Source organism: Triplophysa dalaica, chromosome 18 (assembly GCF_015846415.1).
Source record: "Triplophysa dalaica isolate WHDGS20190420 chromosome 18, ASM1584641v1, whole genome shotgun sequence".
Classification (NCBI taxonomy): Eukaryota; Metazoa; Chordata; class Actinopteri; order Cypriniformes; family Nemacheilidae; genus Triplophysa; species Triplophysa dalaica.
In genome coordinates, this window is record NC_079559.1 from 1,412,501 (window position 1) to 1,426,673 (window position 14,173).

Here is a 14,173-nt window from a genome sequence, read left to right on the forward strand (position 1 = left end):
ATTTGATTTTGCAAGAAGGTTGAAGAATACCATTCAAGGGTTCTTCTGATGAAGAAAAACACAAACACAGTTAAATCAAATGTACTGGGGCGTCAATTAAAACCCAGAATTGAAGTGATAGATGTGCGGGAGGTACTGTAGACACTCGTAAGGAAAACTGCCAGGAATCTGTCTAGCGTCTGGCGATCAGTTGAGTGAAAAGAGCCGAAGAGCATTAGCTTTGCCTGCAGCATCGCTCAGAAGACCATCAGACCTCGTACGACCCAAGATTCAACTCAAAGACCCAATCCATAGTCAACATCACACAAAAAGAGAAAACATCCCCCATTTAGTGTGGAAAACTTGGTGTGCGGTGAGTGTCTTGTATGCAATAGTTTGCAAAATACTGAATTCAAATACAAGGTTATAATCAGATGCTGTTGGCATGTACAGTGTTGTGTACATTCAATGCATATTATTTATAGTCCCACTTCTTTTCCGTGAGGTTTTTCTTTAGCGACTGCAAAGTAAGATTATTTTTGCGTGGTGTCACCCTTCCTCAATGACAATAATCCTTGCTTAATCTCAATTAATCTCTCCAAAGTGTTTCTGTTAGATCTTAAGCATTGCTTCTTTTGTTTCCATGATAACTTCCATAATTAGAAATACCTTCGTTTTGTATATAAATTGTGTTAACATTATGATATGGTTGTGAAATTGAAAGAACGGGTAAAGTTAGAAACTTGGCGGTCCTGTCCAATATGGGAGATAATGTTGTTGTACCTGCATCGAGTCCTGTATACAGTTGTATGCTGTGGTATGATGACAGCATGACACTAAATCATTTATCCCATCATACTTTTATTATCATGACACAACCAAACCCTCAGAGAAGTTACAGCATGGGAGTGATGTGTTGAACATAAACACAACCAGAGCCTAAAAATAAAGCTCCCTCACCTCTTCCTGTCAAGAGCCATTAATAGCTTCTTCTGCACAGTACTTGATAAACTTTTGTAGATGTTTGACTCACCTCCAGTTTGTCGTTCAAATCCTTGGTCATTTTTTCATATTGCTTAGTGAGGTCTTGGTTTCTTTCAAGTAGAGCTTTGCCCAGTTTAGCAGCGAGCACCAAGTCTTTCTCCTTCTGTCGGAAAAGCGCCAGCAGATTAGAGTCCTGCCCGCTCACAGGTGTCTCCGAGGCCGGTCCCTCCGCGTCCTCTTCCCGTTCCCCGGTCAGTACAGCGAGCTCTTCCTCCAGAGCCGTGCCGAGCCCGCCGGGATCCGCGTGCAGCAGCGCGCGTGTATCCGCGTCCATGCGGTCGCTGTCCCGCTGCGGTGGTGCTGAAATCGCGCTGCGCAGGTCGAGGCAGGACGCGGACATCGCCTGGAAAACGACAATTTAAGCGTTTTAAATCCAGTCAGCCCGCTTTAGTTCAGGCTCTAGGTGACCTGTTTGGTTTGGGGTCGACGGTAACGCCATGGAAGTGGATCGGTGATTGATAAAATGATATCCAGAAGCTTATTTGAGATCATGTGCCTTATATCCTCCCAATGGCAATCAGTTGATCACTTCCCCATTCGGTTGGGTTACAAACACTCAACGCGTCGGTCCTGCGCGTCAACCTCCTTGGCGATCGCCGTCCAGTCGTTGTGTCCACCCCAAATCCCCGGGGTCCAGGTTGTTCCCCATTTTTGCCGCCCTTCGCTTACACCAGAGTCATTTTGCGGATCTCCGGCCTGTACGGTTCCCAATACACGGTTTTGCTCTAGTGCACGAGCCTCCTCCCAAGCCCAGGCGCGCTCCCCGCTTCCGTGACGTCGACTCGTGAACCTGTTCCTCGTAGACGCCCATTGGTTGATTTTGATAACGCCATATGTTATATCTGAACTGGGTGAAAGACATTATATGAATGCTGCTGGTGGTCGTGTGGTTTTGGGGGGAGTCAGGTGTTCTGGAATGTAAATCCTTAAATCACGGTTTAGGTCACGGTTTTATTTAGAAATGTAAATTATTTTCAAAAATTTTTTTAATCAAAGTTACTGTGTTGTTACATATTCATGATTTAAATCGCATATAGGAAGTATAGGAGTAAATCTTGAGGACAGTTGAATACAGGTTAAATATCAGCTATCTATATACTGGGCAAATCTTAATTCCTTGATCTATATTAGATATATCCTTAAATAAAAAGTTTATTACATTGTTTTTTATTCATATTTAGCTAACAATTGTTGAAAAGGGCCTATGTGCTATACAGGACTTTCCATATGATTCGAATTTAAAGCAAATTTTTGGCTTTTGGGCTTGGATAGAAACCTTTTAACCGTACTCCACCTCTAAACTTCTACACCTGTTGGAGTTTATATCAATTAATGTTTTTAAGGGTTTAATGTTTATGTTGTAGCACTACCCATCTTTTTGTACACATTTATGTCGATATGTCTATGTAGATAGACCAGTTTAGTTTGGTTCAGGGCTGTCAAACGATTAATCACGATTTATCGCATCCAGATTAAAAGTTTGTGTTCACATAATATATGTCTGTGTAATGTCCATATTAATTTTGAATTAATAAACACATACACATACATGCATGTTTAAGAAAAATATACAATACATTTTTATATAAACGTGTTTATTATTACAATTATTGGAGAATATAAATAATACATCTAAATTTTCCTAAATATATATACACATGAATGTTTTTGTGTTAATAAATACAAAATTAATATGCACAGTACACAGACATAAATTATGTAATTAAAAACGTTTATTCTGGGTGCGATTAATCGTGATTGATCGTTTGACAGCCCTACCAAAATGAGATGACTCCGTTTTTAACATAATATAATATATATATATAATACAGTTTGATGTATTTTTTGTTATTATGGCTTAATTAAAACAAACCAACTGCAGTTTGATGATATATATATATATATATTTTAAATTCTCATTTTGGATCATACTCTTCATATATTCAAGTTAACACATGATATATTTGTTATTAGGTTTTTGTGGCCTGAGCAAATTAGCACACAGTTGGGTTTCTGCATGAACACACAAACACAGGATTATAAACTCCTGAACACATCAGCACACCAGCAGCAGTCATCACACGGGATTCCCTTCCTCTTTTATTCCACCTCCTTTTGCTTTTCTCTCTGATCTGCTTGACTGTGACGATCAAACAGATCTCATTTAATCTCACACCAGAGTGAATACTGAAGGCATTGTAGCCCAGTTCTGAATTACACCCCAGTGTTTCAGAGCAAACCATTTATTTCCTATCTTTACTGTATCCGTCCTGTAGCATATGAGCATTAGAAGCAAACAGGACACAAAAGAGAAACAAAGGCTTAACTTGTGAAAGAAAGTGGGTCACTGATTTGGTTCTCACAACCCCATCACTGCTCATTCAGTCACTGAAGGGTCATTGACAGAAAACATGTTTGTTGAAGCACCAGATCGAGGCTGTCCCTGTAATCCTTGGGATTAAAATGCAGCCGTTCTTTCTAACAAATAACAGCGAGAGATCCATCTGCTATTTTGATAATGTGTTTTCATGGAACAACAACAAAACAGCACGTCATCTCTCAAATGACTTTTAGATGTACGGATATTCATTGTGATGCCTACATATTTAAGCTTGATCACTGAAGCTGGTCAAGTGAGAAGCAATAGTAAACAAATCGTTTACATTTATATCAGAACATTTGCTCAGAATTACCTGAATATACAGAGTAATGAGGTCACTTGACAATAAAACATACCACATAACAAGTTATCACTGTTACAAAGTATTTAAAAGAGCAATGAAGTCTAATAATATGGAAATACTGCCCTCTGGTGGACATGTAGAATATTGAACTGATTATTTAAAAAACATAAATAATACATATAAATAATAAGATAATTATAAAAAATGAATAAAAATGCAAAATAACAACAAAAAGTAAACGATGAAAAACTTTTCATTTTTGCATGAATTGTCTCTTTAAATCCTGCAGATATTTGAACTGAGTACACATGTAGATGCTGAAACATTTTCTCTGGTGTTTAAGTCAACACCACACACTCGCATCGCAATTCTACAGAAAATGTATGTAATGCTAAATAAGTAATTGTGAAATGTTTTCTAATGATGTTCATTCCCTTCTGACTGATTCTCAGTGCATCTGTAAAGGTGTTTGCTGAAAATATTAAAGCTTATATAATGCTTTGTGTCATGGTTTTGAACTAGTGGCTATTCTGTATTCAGTAATAGTCCAAAAAGAAAATACAAAGATTCTCTATGATGTTACACAATCTACACTAACAATGATGTTGCGCTGTTAAGGCGACACACAGCTCTTATGTAAGAACCCCACCTTTACTGTGCACTTCCCTCCCCAGCCATCAGAGGGCGCTGTGCTCTTCCTCATCTCAACCTGTTCGCCACTCACTGCAGTGAAATTAAAGTGGCATATTCGAGCAGAAGAAAATAAATGTCATTAATGAGTTCAGAAAGATCAATCCTGATGATCTTAATGCTGGGGGTGAGTAAATGTTTTATGATAAATGTGTAATTCACTGAAGCATCTGCCAAATAAAGAAATGTAAATGTTGTACTGTACAGTTGATCAGTTTGATTTTGAGCTAATATTTCATATATATGCACATCTGCACTGTTGTATGCCACTGCTTGTTTATATTTGCTACATTGATTCTGCTTTGACTTCTTTTGGAAACATTTTTGGAGACGGTGGAAGAATGAACCAAATATGATATCTACAATGTTAAATTGTTCATACGGTTGAATAAATGACATATAATGCTTCTGTTCAAATATTATGGATAACATCTGCACTCTTGCCTGTGTGTGATATTGTTTAAAGAAAACACTTTTCCAAAATAAATCTGACATTTTCTATTAATGCTCATGCTGTTTTAAATGAATCCTGTTGGGCGTGTCATTAGGGACCAACATCCTCAGTCACCATCACTTTCAATGTATGCAAAAAGATGCAATGAAAGTGAATGGAGACTGAGACAGGTAGTATGTAACGTCTGTGTTGTTTAAAGGTAGAGATTTGATTTGAGTAAACAATCCCTTTTAGAAATCAAGGGTTGTTGAATGGACGTGCTAAATATATATTTATATATATATATATTTATGTATATAATATATATTTTATATTGATAAATAAACTCCCATAATTCCACAGTGCCCTACTTTACAGATGGAAAAGAGATGGTGAAAGATGTTTGAACGCTCCGTCTACCCCCACGCAAACTTCAGACTGCAATTAATCAGCAGGTGACTCTCTCTCTCTCTCTATACAGCATATGTATATATATCAATAAATATATATATTGTATATATATATATGAGTTATGATTAGTTTGCATGGGTAATATCACACACACACACACACACACACACACACACACGCACACACACACACACACACACACACACAACATATATATTGTGTGTATATATATATATATATATATATAAGTTATGATTAGTTTGCATGAGTAATATCACACCTGGGCTGTTGATATAGAAATTAAAAACATAAAACATATTCACATGACTCAATTATACATATTATTGTAGATTTGTGTACTTAAATATTATATTTGGATGACATACTGTAATTAAACTGATGACTTATTGTTACCTTAAATTATATGTCATCACAGAATCACAGATTCTGCAACACTTTTCATCGTCCACCATCTAAACACTCAGCTATCATTGGCTCGAGCCTGTTGCCTGGTAACATCTCTGCACTGCTTGCGTTTGAGAGCGAAAACCTGCTTTTGTGTATCTGTTTTTTTTCTTGACTTTTCTAACAATAATGTTGTTTATATAATACAAGCGTCTGAATTTCTAACAGCACGCCCACTAGCAATGATCTTTATACGAAGCAATGACTGAGAGCATTATTCTGCAATCTGTTATCACTGGAATGACTTAACGGCTCGATATGAAGCTCAGCATCTCCCTCAGCAGCAGCGTGAAGCCGTGCGCCAAAACTTTGACGTTTATATCACACTTTGCCACTAGTTAAGGAGCTGCACTCTCAGTCATGAAGTCATATAACCGTCAAATATAAACTACTTTTCATTAGGAAATGTCTGTGGTGTTTAGAGGCAGATTTGATCCGGGTTGTTAATGAGTTTGGGCTGTAAATGAATTCACAGCAGAGTTCCTGATGGGAATGCCAACAGAAGCGCATGAAGATGGCAATTTGTACTGTCGGGTTTGTCATAAATGAAAACCATCCAAATCTAACAGAGTAAATAACAGATCTTTACTCAAATGATGCTGTGAGTTTTAAGAAAATAGAAAAGGTCTTTGTGACGTAAGGAAGAAACAAGGACCTGAACAGATTGTTTCAAGTTTGTCGAACTTGAAGGTTACATAGACAGACAGATAGACAGACAGACATAAAGGGAGAGGCATATAGACAGAGCAAAATCACATATACAGGAAGGAGATAAATATTGGTTGAGAGAGCATGAGATATGCAAATGAGAGAGAGAGTAAATGCTGAGTTTGAGTCAGTCCGTTTTTATTACTGTGATTATCAAGAGCTTCTGCAGTCGAGATCGAGAGAGAGAGAGAGAGAGAGAGAGAGGGAGAGTTGTGCACGCTTTGCTCTCTTCTCTCCTCATCTCACTGTTGCAGTCTCTTCCCACACTGAATCTCATCTGTCTCTCCTTCACAACTCCTCTCGTTCTCAAGAAGTGTCCGGTTGAGGATGACTCCTTCTGAGACCTCCAGCCGCAGATGCCCGTTTCCAAGCTCATGGCTGCCCGGGGAGACTCGACACTCTTGGGCTTCTATAGTGCGGAGCTGCTCTCTCTAAAGTGGATCCACGTCAGAAGAACAGCACACTCCTGTCACTTCTGAGTGAGTATGCCAACAGCCGTCTGAAGTGTTTACTGCCACAGAGATTCAGAACGTGTCTGCGGTTATATGATCTGCAAAGAGTTTGTGTCTGTGGACAAGTAAAGGCATTGCAGTCGATTTCATGTCACATGTTGTCATTGGTGATGTAGTGCAAGCCGTGAATGCGTCCAGGTGGTGTCTCGGATGGGTGCAGTTGAGACGGATGGTGTCAGCGCTGTCGGCGTGTGAACTCTGTGTGTGTTTGTGTCACGACACGAGTCTGTGCAGAACATCACTGCGCACTTTATTAGCAGTCTCAGTACAGACCTCTTCCGTCCCCGCGGCGTTCTCATCCTCGAGATGTCTGTGGTGGAATTCATTGACATTTGTGTGTTTATCCAAAGACACTTGCAATGCATTCTGGTTCATTTATCAATAGTGTGAGGGTTGAAAAAATTCTTTTTAATGAAATTAAAACATTATTGATCAGAATGATTGTTAAAAGTCGTCGGTTTGGAATTATATCTGACAGCTTTCTTCAAATAAAGTCTTTTGTCTAAATGGTTCTATGAAGAACCTATAACATCCGAAGAACCTTCGTGTTTCACAACATGGTTCTTCAGATTGTGAAAAGGTAAGAAAGAGATGGTTCTTTAAAGAACCTTTGCCTGAATGCTTCTTTGTGGAACCGTAATGGTTCTTCCACGGCATCGCTGTAAAGAACCTTTCAAGCACCTTTATTTATAAGAGTTTATATTTATTCTGTGACAATTTATTTACATGATGTGATGTATTTCTTTACATTGTGAACATTTTGGAACTTATTTTAGATACGAAAACGTTTATCTACAAAGTCAAAGGGAATGCAAATAAAGCTCAATATCTCCAAAATGCTCAGAATGCAGATTGAACATGATCATTCCAAGACGACGAAGAGTCTGCTTGAAAACCCTTTAAAAAAGTATAATCACAGCTAAGATCTCTTTAAAGGGGTCATATGACACGGCTAAAACGAATATTATGGTTTGTTTTAGATGTGATGTAATGTGTAAACATGATTTAAGGTTCAAAAACACTGTATTTTCAACATATCGTGCATGTTTGTATCTCCTCTTTGCTCCGCCTCTCTGAAAGGAGCTGATATTTTACAAAGCTCATCGCTCTGAAAAGCGAGGTGTGCTCTGATTGGCCAGTTCACCAGTGTGTAGTGATTGGTGGAATACTGCAAGCATGTGAGGAAAATGTAACGCATCTGACCATATTTGGAACATCAGGTTCCTCTTCAATTGTACTGACAGGTACACCACCTTACTTGTGTATACATTATGTCAGTCTTAGTCAAATCAGACCACTAACTGATGTAGATTTGTGGGGGTGTGGTTACACGAGGCGTTTCAGGCAGGTCTGGGTGAGCATTTGCTTTAAGATAGAACGCATCTTTTATTACATTTTTGCAATTTTACATGTCTAATACATGCATGTGCACACCAAAGAAACAGAAAAACACGTATTCGTGCCATATGACCCCTTTCATGTCTCAATAATTTCTCAAAGCCATCAATGAGATTCACAAAGAGAAAATGGAAACTTTTGCATAAATCTCATCTGTGTGTTGGAGAAGTTAACGCATAGAAACCTTTTATTTACCTTTGTTTTAAGGAGTATGCCACTGTAACTTTAATTCCTGAAACTCTTCACAGTGTTGCGCTTTCGGCGTGTCAAACCAACCGCTCTTATCTGCTTAGTAACTTGTGTATTTGTTTTTAATCAGCCTTTGAATTCAGAAATTAAAGTGTCTCAATTAATCTGCATTTGGTAAACACGTTTCTCTCTAAACACATTTTTGTTTATTATAAAAGAGATTGAAGGGAATATAAAAATGCAACCAAATCAGTGTTTTGTAGCAGTGCGGAGAGAGAGAGAGAGAGAGAGAGAGGAAAGATATGCTGTTTCCATAGAAATGAGTCCATTGTGTCACCATCTCGCTGCTTTTTTTCTAATACATTTCTATTTCACCAGCACGACACCCACATACTGTATTTTTCCATCTCTGAGCCCCTCAGAGAGCACTTACCTAAAGCACACATCCCAGAATGCAATAAAATATTACTTTTTTTTAAGGGAGAACATGTGAGAGGTGCTTGTCTGTGCAAAACTCTCTGCCATGATGTCACTGTGATGCTGTGGTGCTCTGAGGGTTCTTAAGCGCATTGCATGCACGTTTACTAGGGTGCTCTTGTCGCTATGTGGTTGCTTACTGGCCACACCCACTCATGAAATTGTCAAATCTGATTGCTTAGAAAATCAACATCCTACATTTTTATTAGAAGATGAAAGCCTTGATTCATGTCTTGATCACAGACGGCATGACTTGACTTTTGATGAAATGAGTGAAATATTGAAGAGATTTTTTCTTATGAGTTTGATTCCCGATCACACATCGTTTATTCACTCTTATGTAACTCCAAACCTTTATGAGTTTGTTTCTTCTGCGGAACCCAAAAGAAGATATTTTAAAGAACGTTGATAACCAAACAGCACTGAACCCCTTTGACTTGCATTTTGTGTACACAAAACCACATATTTCTCAAAATATCTTCTTTTGTGTTCCTTTGAAGAACGCAATCAGGGTAAATAAATGATGACAGAATGTTTATTTCTGGGTAAAGTGTCCCTTTAATGCTCGACTGTTCTCATGAGAGACTCTATGATCCTCATTAACATTACTTCAGAACTGTCTTAAAGTGTCTGTTCGTTTGACAGCGAGATGACTTCAGACTGCAGCCTGCGGTGTATTGTGATGTGTGTGCTGGGTAATCCTTGAGAGCTTTTCATCCGCTGTAAAACACAATCCCACACACACGCAGACACACACACACACACAACTAAAGCTCAGCAGACAGAAAAAATATTCTGCTTTTGGAGAAAGAAAGTTATGTGTCTCTAGGTGTTATGGACCTCAATGTATTGCATACATATCTTTGTTCTGCTGAACACACAGGAAGATATTTTGAAGAATGTCAGTAACCAAACAGATCTCATCCTCCATTGAGTCCCGTATAGTATTTATTTTTCCCTTCTATGACCATGGTTACTGACATTCTTTCAAATATCTTTCTTTGTGTTCAGCAAAACTTAAAGACATTTATACAGGTTCTGAGGCTGAGGCTGAGGCTGAGGCTGAGTTAATGATGACAGAGTTTTCATTTTTGTGTGAACCTTTGGGTGAAACATCCTACACTACACGTAAATAACATGTTTAGACAAACCATGATCATATTTTGACTTATAACACGTCTAAGGCGCTTGTAATGTTCATGAAGTCGAGCTGTCAATGCAATAAAACCCACCATGATATTTTACCAAAGCAAATTAGTCTGATAGTATTTTTTTATTAAGTTGTTCTCTGATTGGATAGATATCACAGTGAGGTGATCTGTCAATCATGAGCAGCTCATGGTGTTTTTTATTCATTCTGTCCTTAAAACTGAGACTTTGGGAAATGTTCAGAAGTTTCTCCAGAGATCAGTAGAATTAAAACATTTCTCTTGAATCGCTGCATTCATTTGCTGCATTACTGAATTATGCATCCGCTGGCTTCTGGTGTGTAATCAGATTTGTGCGTGCGCAATATAAACTGCAGTATATTTTAAAGTTAACTGCGTCCAGCTTGCTTTTGTAGATAATTCTGAAACTTTCACTTTTGAGTGACACGATATTTGTTTGCTTAAGATTTGATCACATGACAAAGGCGATCACATAGATGATGTTGTAAAAAGAGGATTTTTCCTTCCATTGGGTTGATTTAGATTTTCTTGTTTAAGACACATTATGTCTCATGGAACCCTGGGCAGGTTTTGTGTTTGTTTGTGTGTTTCTCCAGGCGGCACATTTCTGTAAATGGGAACATGAGTTCAAAACTGCTTTGTGCTTGCATGTTTTGAGTTTGTGTGTGCGTTTGTGTGTTGTAATCTGTAAGCCTCCTTACGCTGCGCGAGGAGAGAACTGTAAAGCCTAGGGGTACTTAGAAAGGAGAGAGAGAGAGAGGGAGGGACTGATGTGAAGGAGTGGAAGAGCAGTGTTGGGTGTAACTAGTTACTAAGTAATTAGTTACTGTAATTTAATTACTTTTCCCTTGAAAACGTAAAGTAAGGGATTACTCATATGTTTTCTGTAATTTAATTACAGTTACTTTTGATGTAATTAAACTAAATACTTTGTGCACTATATTGGTGTGCAATAGTGTAATTGACATCAAAATTCAAAGTCTTACTTTAAATCTGTGCTTTCATGTATAATTATCACATTTGTAATACTTTGATCAGTTAATAATATTATTTATTGGAATGAATTAAATAAGCTGTTTCATGTCTATCCTTGAATCACTTAACTAATAAAGGTCGATGTAGGATATAGAAAGTAATTAGTAATGAGTAACTAAATACTTTTTAGACAGAGTAATTTGGACAGTAATCTAATTACACTATTGAATATGTAATGAGTAACTAGTAATTAATTACTTTTTCAGAGTAACTTACCCAACACTGTGGAAGAGAAGCGGCTGCTTTTATAAAAAGATATTTTCTTCTGTCGTTCATTTCTGTTCTCCATCTCAGCGGATGCCAAGCAGAGACCAGCAGTTAGAAGCAGTCTGCGCGTATCTAATATGATTGGAGCTGTTAAAAATAGACCGTACTATACACTCTCTGCTCATATGCATTTACAGAAGCGATCACTTACTGTGAGATTCAAAGAGCAAAACAGCAGACATGATTTCGCCTGGAGGCTGTTTGGTGCTTTTTTGGGGTTCATAATAACAGTTCTATTACAATGCTTAAGTGCTCAAATTGTGGCTTTACTGTCATTTCACCATTTTGGATAAAAGAGCCAAATGAATAAATGTAACGCAGTGATTGCTGTGACAAGCTTTACAAAAAAGTGCTCAAAGATTTCAGCACAAGATTTCACATCATTGCGGCACGTTTTGTGCAGGCAAGCACTACTGATATTGTAATGAAATACTGAAAATGTCAAATCTATTTGGACGATTAAACTGCTGCAATGAAAACTAATTATGACATCATGATTTCACGCAGCTCTTTCTCATGTGATTTGCAATCTTTCTTGTTTTGCGGTTCATCCACACCCATAAGAACTGATCAGTTCTGATTTCTATCTCTTTTCTACTCAACAAAAAAAAAAACGTTGCTCTATATACTGTGATAGGCTATATGAGACCAGTTTTCTTTTAATGCACTAATGTTTTTTGTTGTCCTTATGTTGTTGCAATTGCTTCCATTGTTTCACTCACTTGTAAGTCGCTTTGGATAAAAGCGTCTGCTAAATGAATAAATGTAAATGATAATGTAATTAAGAAAGAGAAATCACAGAAGAGATCGCTTTAATTTCTCTATAATTTTTTCTTGTCATCTGTAAGATTAAATTCAAGTCTCTGGCACCTCTGCTATTTCTTCTGAGAAACCCTGTCAATATTAAAAAAAAAATATATATATATATTTAAAAATCGCTAAAATAAGATATTGTTAATATAATACAATATTACAATATTTTAAATAATTCAAAGGGAATTTCAACTTTTTTATATATTCAAAATATAAGTAGTTGGTTGCCATATATGAAGAGAAGAGATCTCAGCAATGAGCTCAGATTTGTCAAGTCTGTGATCAAAACTCAAACATTTCTCAATAAATTTACAGTCATTTTACACCTCCACATTGTTTTAATTGCAAAAATCCTATTTTCAAAGCGATTTGAGAAACATCTGAGACATTGATGTTGATAATTACATAAAAAAAATTAACCGAGAATTTCATCTAATCATCGGATCAAACTCTGGGTGAAAATTTTGTCCTCTGAGCTGTATTGAATTATTTGAGGTTTAACTCATATTATTCTCTTGTTTTTCAATGCTAACATTACATGCAGAAGGTTAAGTAATGTGTAAAATATATGTTTCTTTGGGCAGGTTGATTTAGATCTCATCAGTCAGAGTCCACAAGCACACTCAGGACCTTCAGTTCAGAACTTCAAAAGGAACTGTAGACATACATAATCTAAGGTATTGCACACAGCGAAGTTTTTTATAGAGAATTTCATCTCTTCAGATTGTGTTGATGTTTCACAGACTCCCTGAGGTGCTCATTTCTTGTCCTCTCTGTTGCTTTGAAAGATGGAGCAGGAAATATCTAAAGTGCAGCGTAAGATGTCTGATCTGGAATCAGTTCTGCAGCAGAAGGACGTGGAGCTCAAGGCTTCAGAAACCCAAAGGACCGTCTTAGAACAAGACCTGGCCACTTACATCACCGAGTGCACTGTGGGTTCTGTATACTGAGTTTGCGTGTGTTTTAGATGTCTGAACATGATTCACTTTAAACTTGTGTGTGTTTGTGTCTCAGAGTCTGAAGCGCAGTCTGGAGCAGGCTCGCATGGAGGTCTCGCAAGAAGATGACAAAGCTCTCCAGCTCCTGCACAACATACGAGAACAGAGCAACAAACTGCAGGAAATTAAAGAACAGGTGGGAAATCAGATCCTTCCCTCAGTTCGTTCTTTTCACAAATCATATTGTCAGTGAGCATGTCAACGGCATCTGATGCAATAAAAAAGAATAGATTATTTTGTTTATTTAGTAATGTAAACATTGAAACAAGATTTAAAGCAGAGATTTAATTTGAAATAGTAATTCTAATTAACATATAGTGACACGGCCGACGTGAAAAAATGGACGTGTGTCATGAATATATCACAAAAAAGCTGTGATTTCATGTGCCCTTGGTGGCGGCGAGGCCCTAAGAAGCCGCTTATTTCGCTTATAGGGAGGGCCGGCTCTGCTACGGAGGCTGAGATAGGACTGATATGTGGTCAAGTTTTTGCTTCTTTCCCGAAGGAGAGAACGTATTTACCTAAAAGCGCTCTGTAGAGCAGTTTGTCCCTTTAGGGCTACTGTAGAAACAACATGGAGAATTCCACGCAAGGGGACCAGCGGTGTATGAAGATAGAAAGAGCTCATTCTAAGAGAATAAAAACATATTGCATCAATATGTAAGGACCTCTGAAGACATTGTTATGTGCATTACATTGCATCAATACAATCTTCAAACATGGGACCTTTAATTTAATTTTAAGTATATTAAATCACACATTTAAAAAGCTGTAGTATACTTTAGTAGTATTTGTAGTATCTACTATACCAGCCAGTAGTAAACAGTTGTATTCCATGGTACATTATGCACAGTACACTATAGTCTTCTGTAATATTAAATAGTAATTTAATAAACTGTCG

At 37.5% G+C, this 14,173-nt stretch overlaps 2 protein-coding genes across 6 annotated transcripts in view; one reads left to right on the forward strand and one right to left on the reverse strand.

Moving 5' to 3' along the window:
- The window catches only part of bicdl1 (BICD family like cargo adaptor 1), a 19,631-nt gene extending 17,907 nt beyond the window's left edge, over positions 1–1,724 (reverse strand). The window contains exon 1 of the mRNA XM_056772789.1: positions 1,013–1,724. Within this exon, the coding sequence (XP_056628767.1) occupies positions 1,013–1,363 (351 nt within the window). The 5' untranslated portion in view covers positions 1,364–1,724. The remainder of the gene's footprint in view (positions 1–1,012) is intronic.
- Positions 1,725–6,613: 4,889 nt separating this feature from the next.
- LOC130440175 (citron Rho-interacting kinase) overlaps positions 6,614–14,173 on the forward strand; it is a 41,747-nt gene continuing 34,187 nt past the window's right edge. For all 5 annotated transcript variants that reach the window (XM_056773118.1, XM_056773116.1, XM_056773117.1 and 2 more), the window contains exons 1-4: positions 6,614–6,893; positions 12,859–12,951; positions 13,063–13,206; positions 13,289–13,408. In XM_056773118.1, coding sequence (XP_056629096.1) covers positions 13,063–13,206; positions 13,289–13,408 — 264 coding nt within the window. In that variant the 5' untranslated portion in view covers positions 6,614–6,893; positions 12,859–12,951. The remainder of the gene's footprint in view (positions 6,894–12,858; positions 12,952–13,062; positions 13,207–13,288; positions 13,409–14,173) is intronic.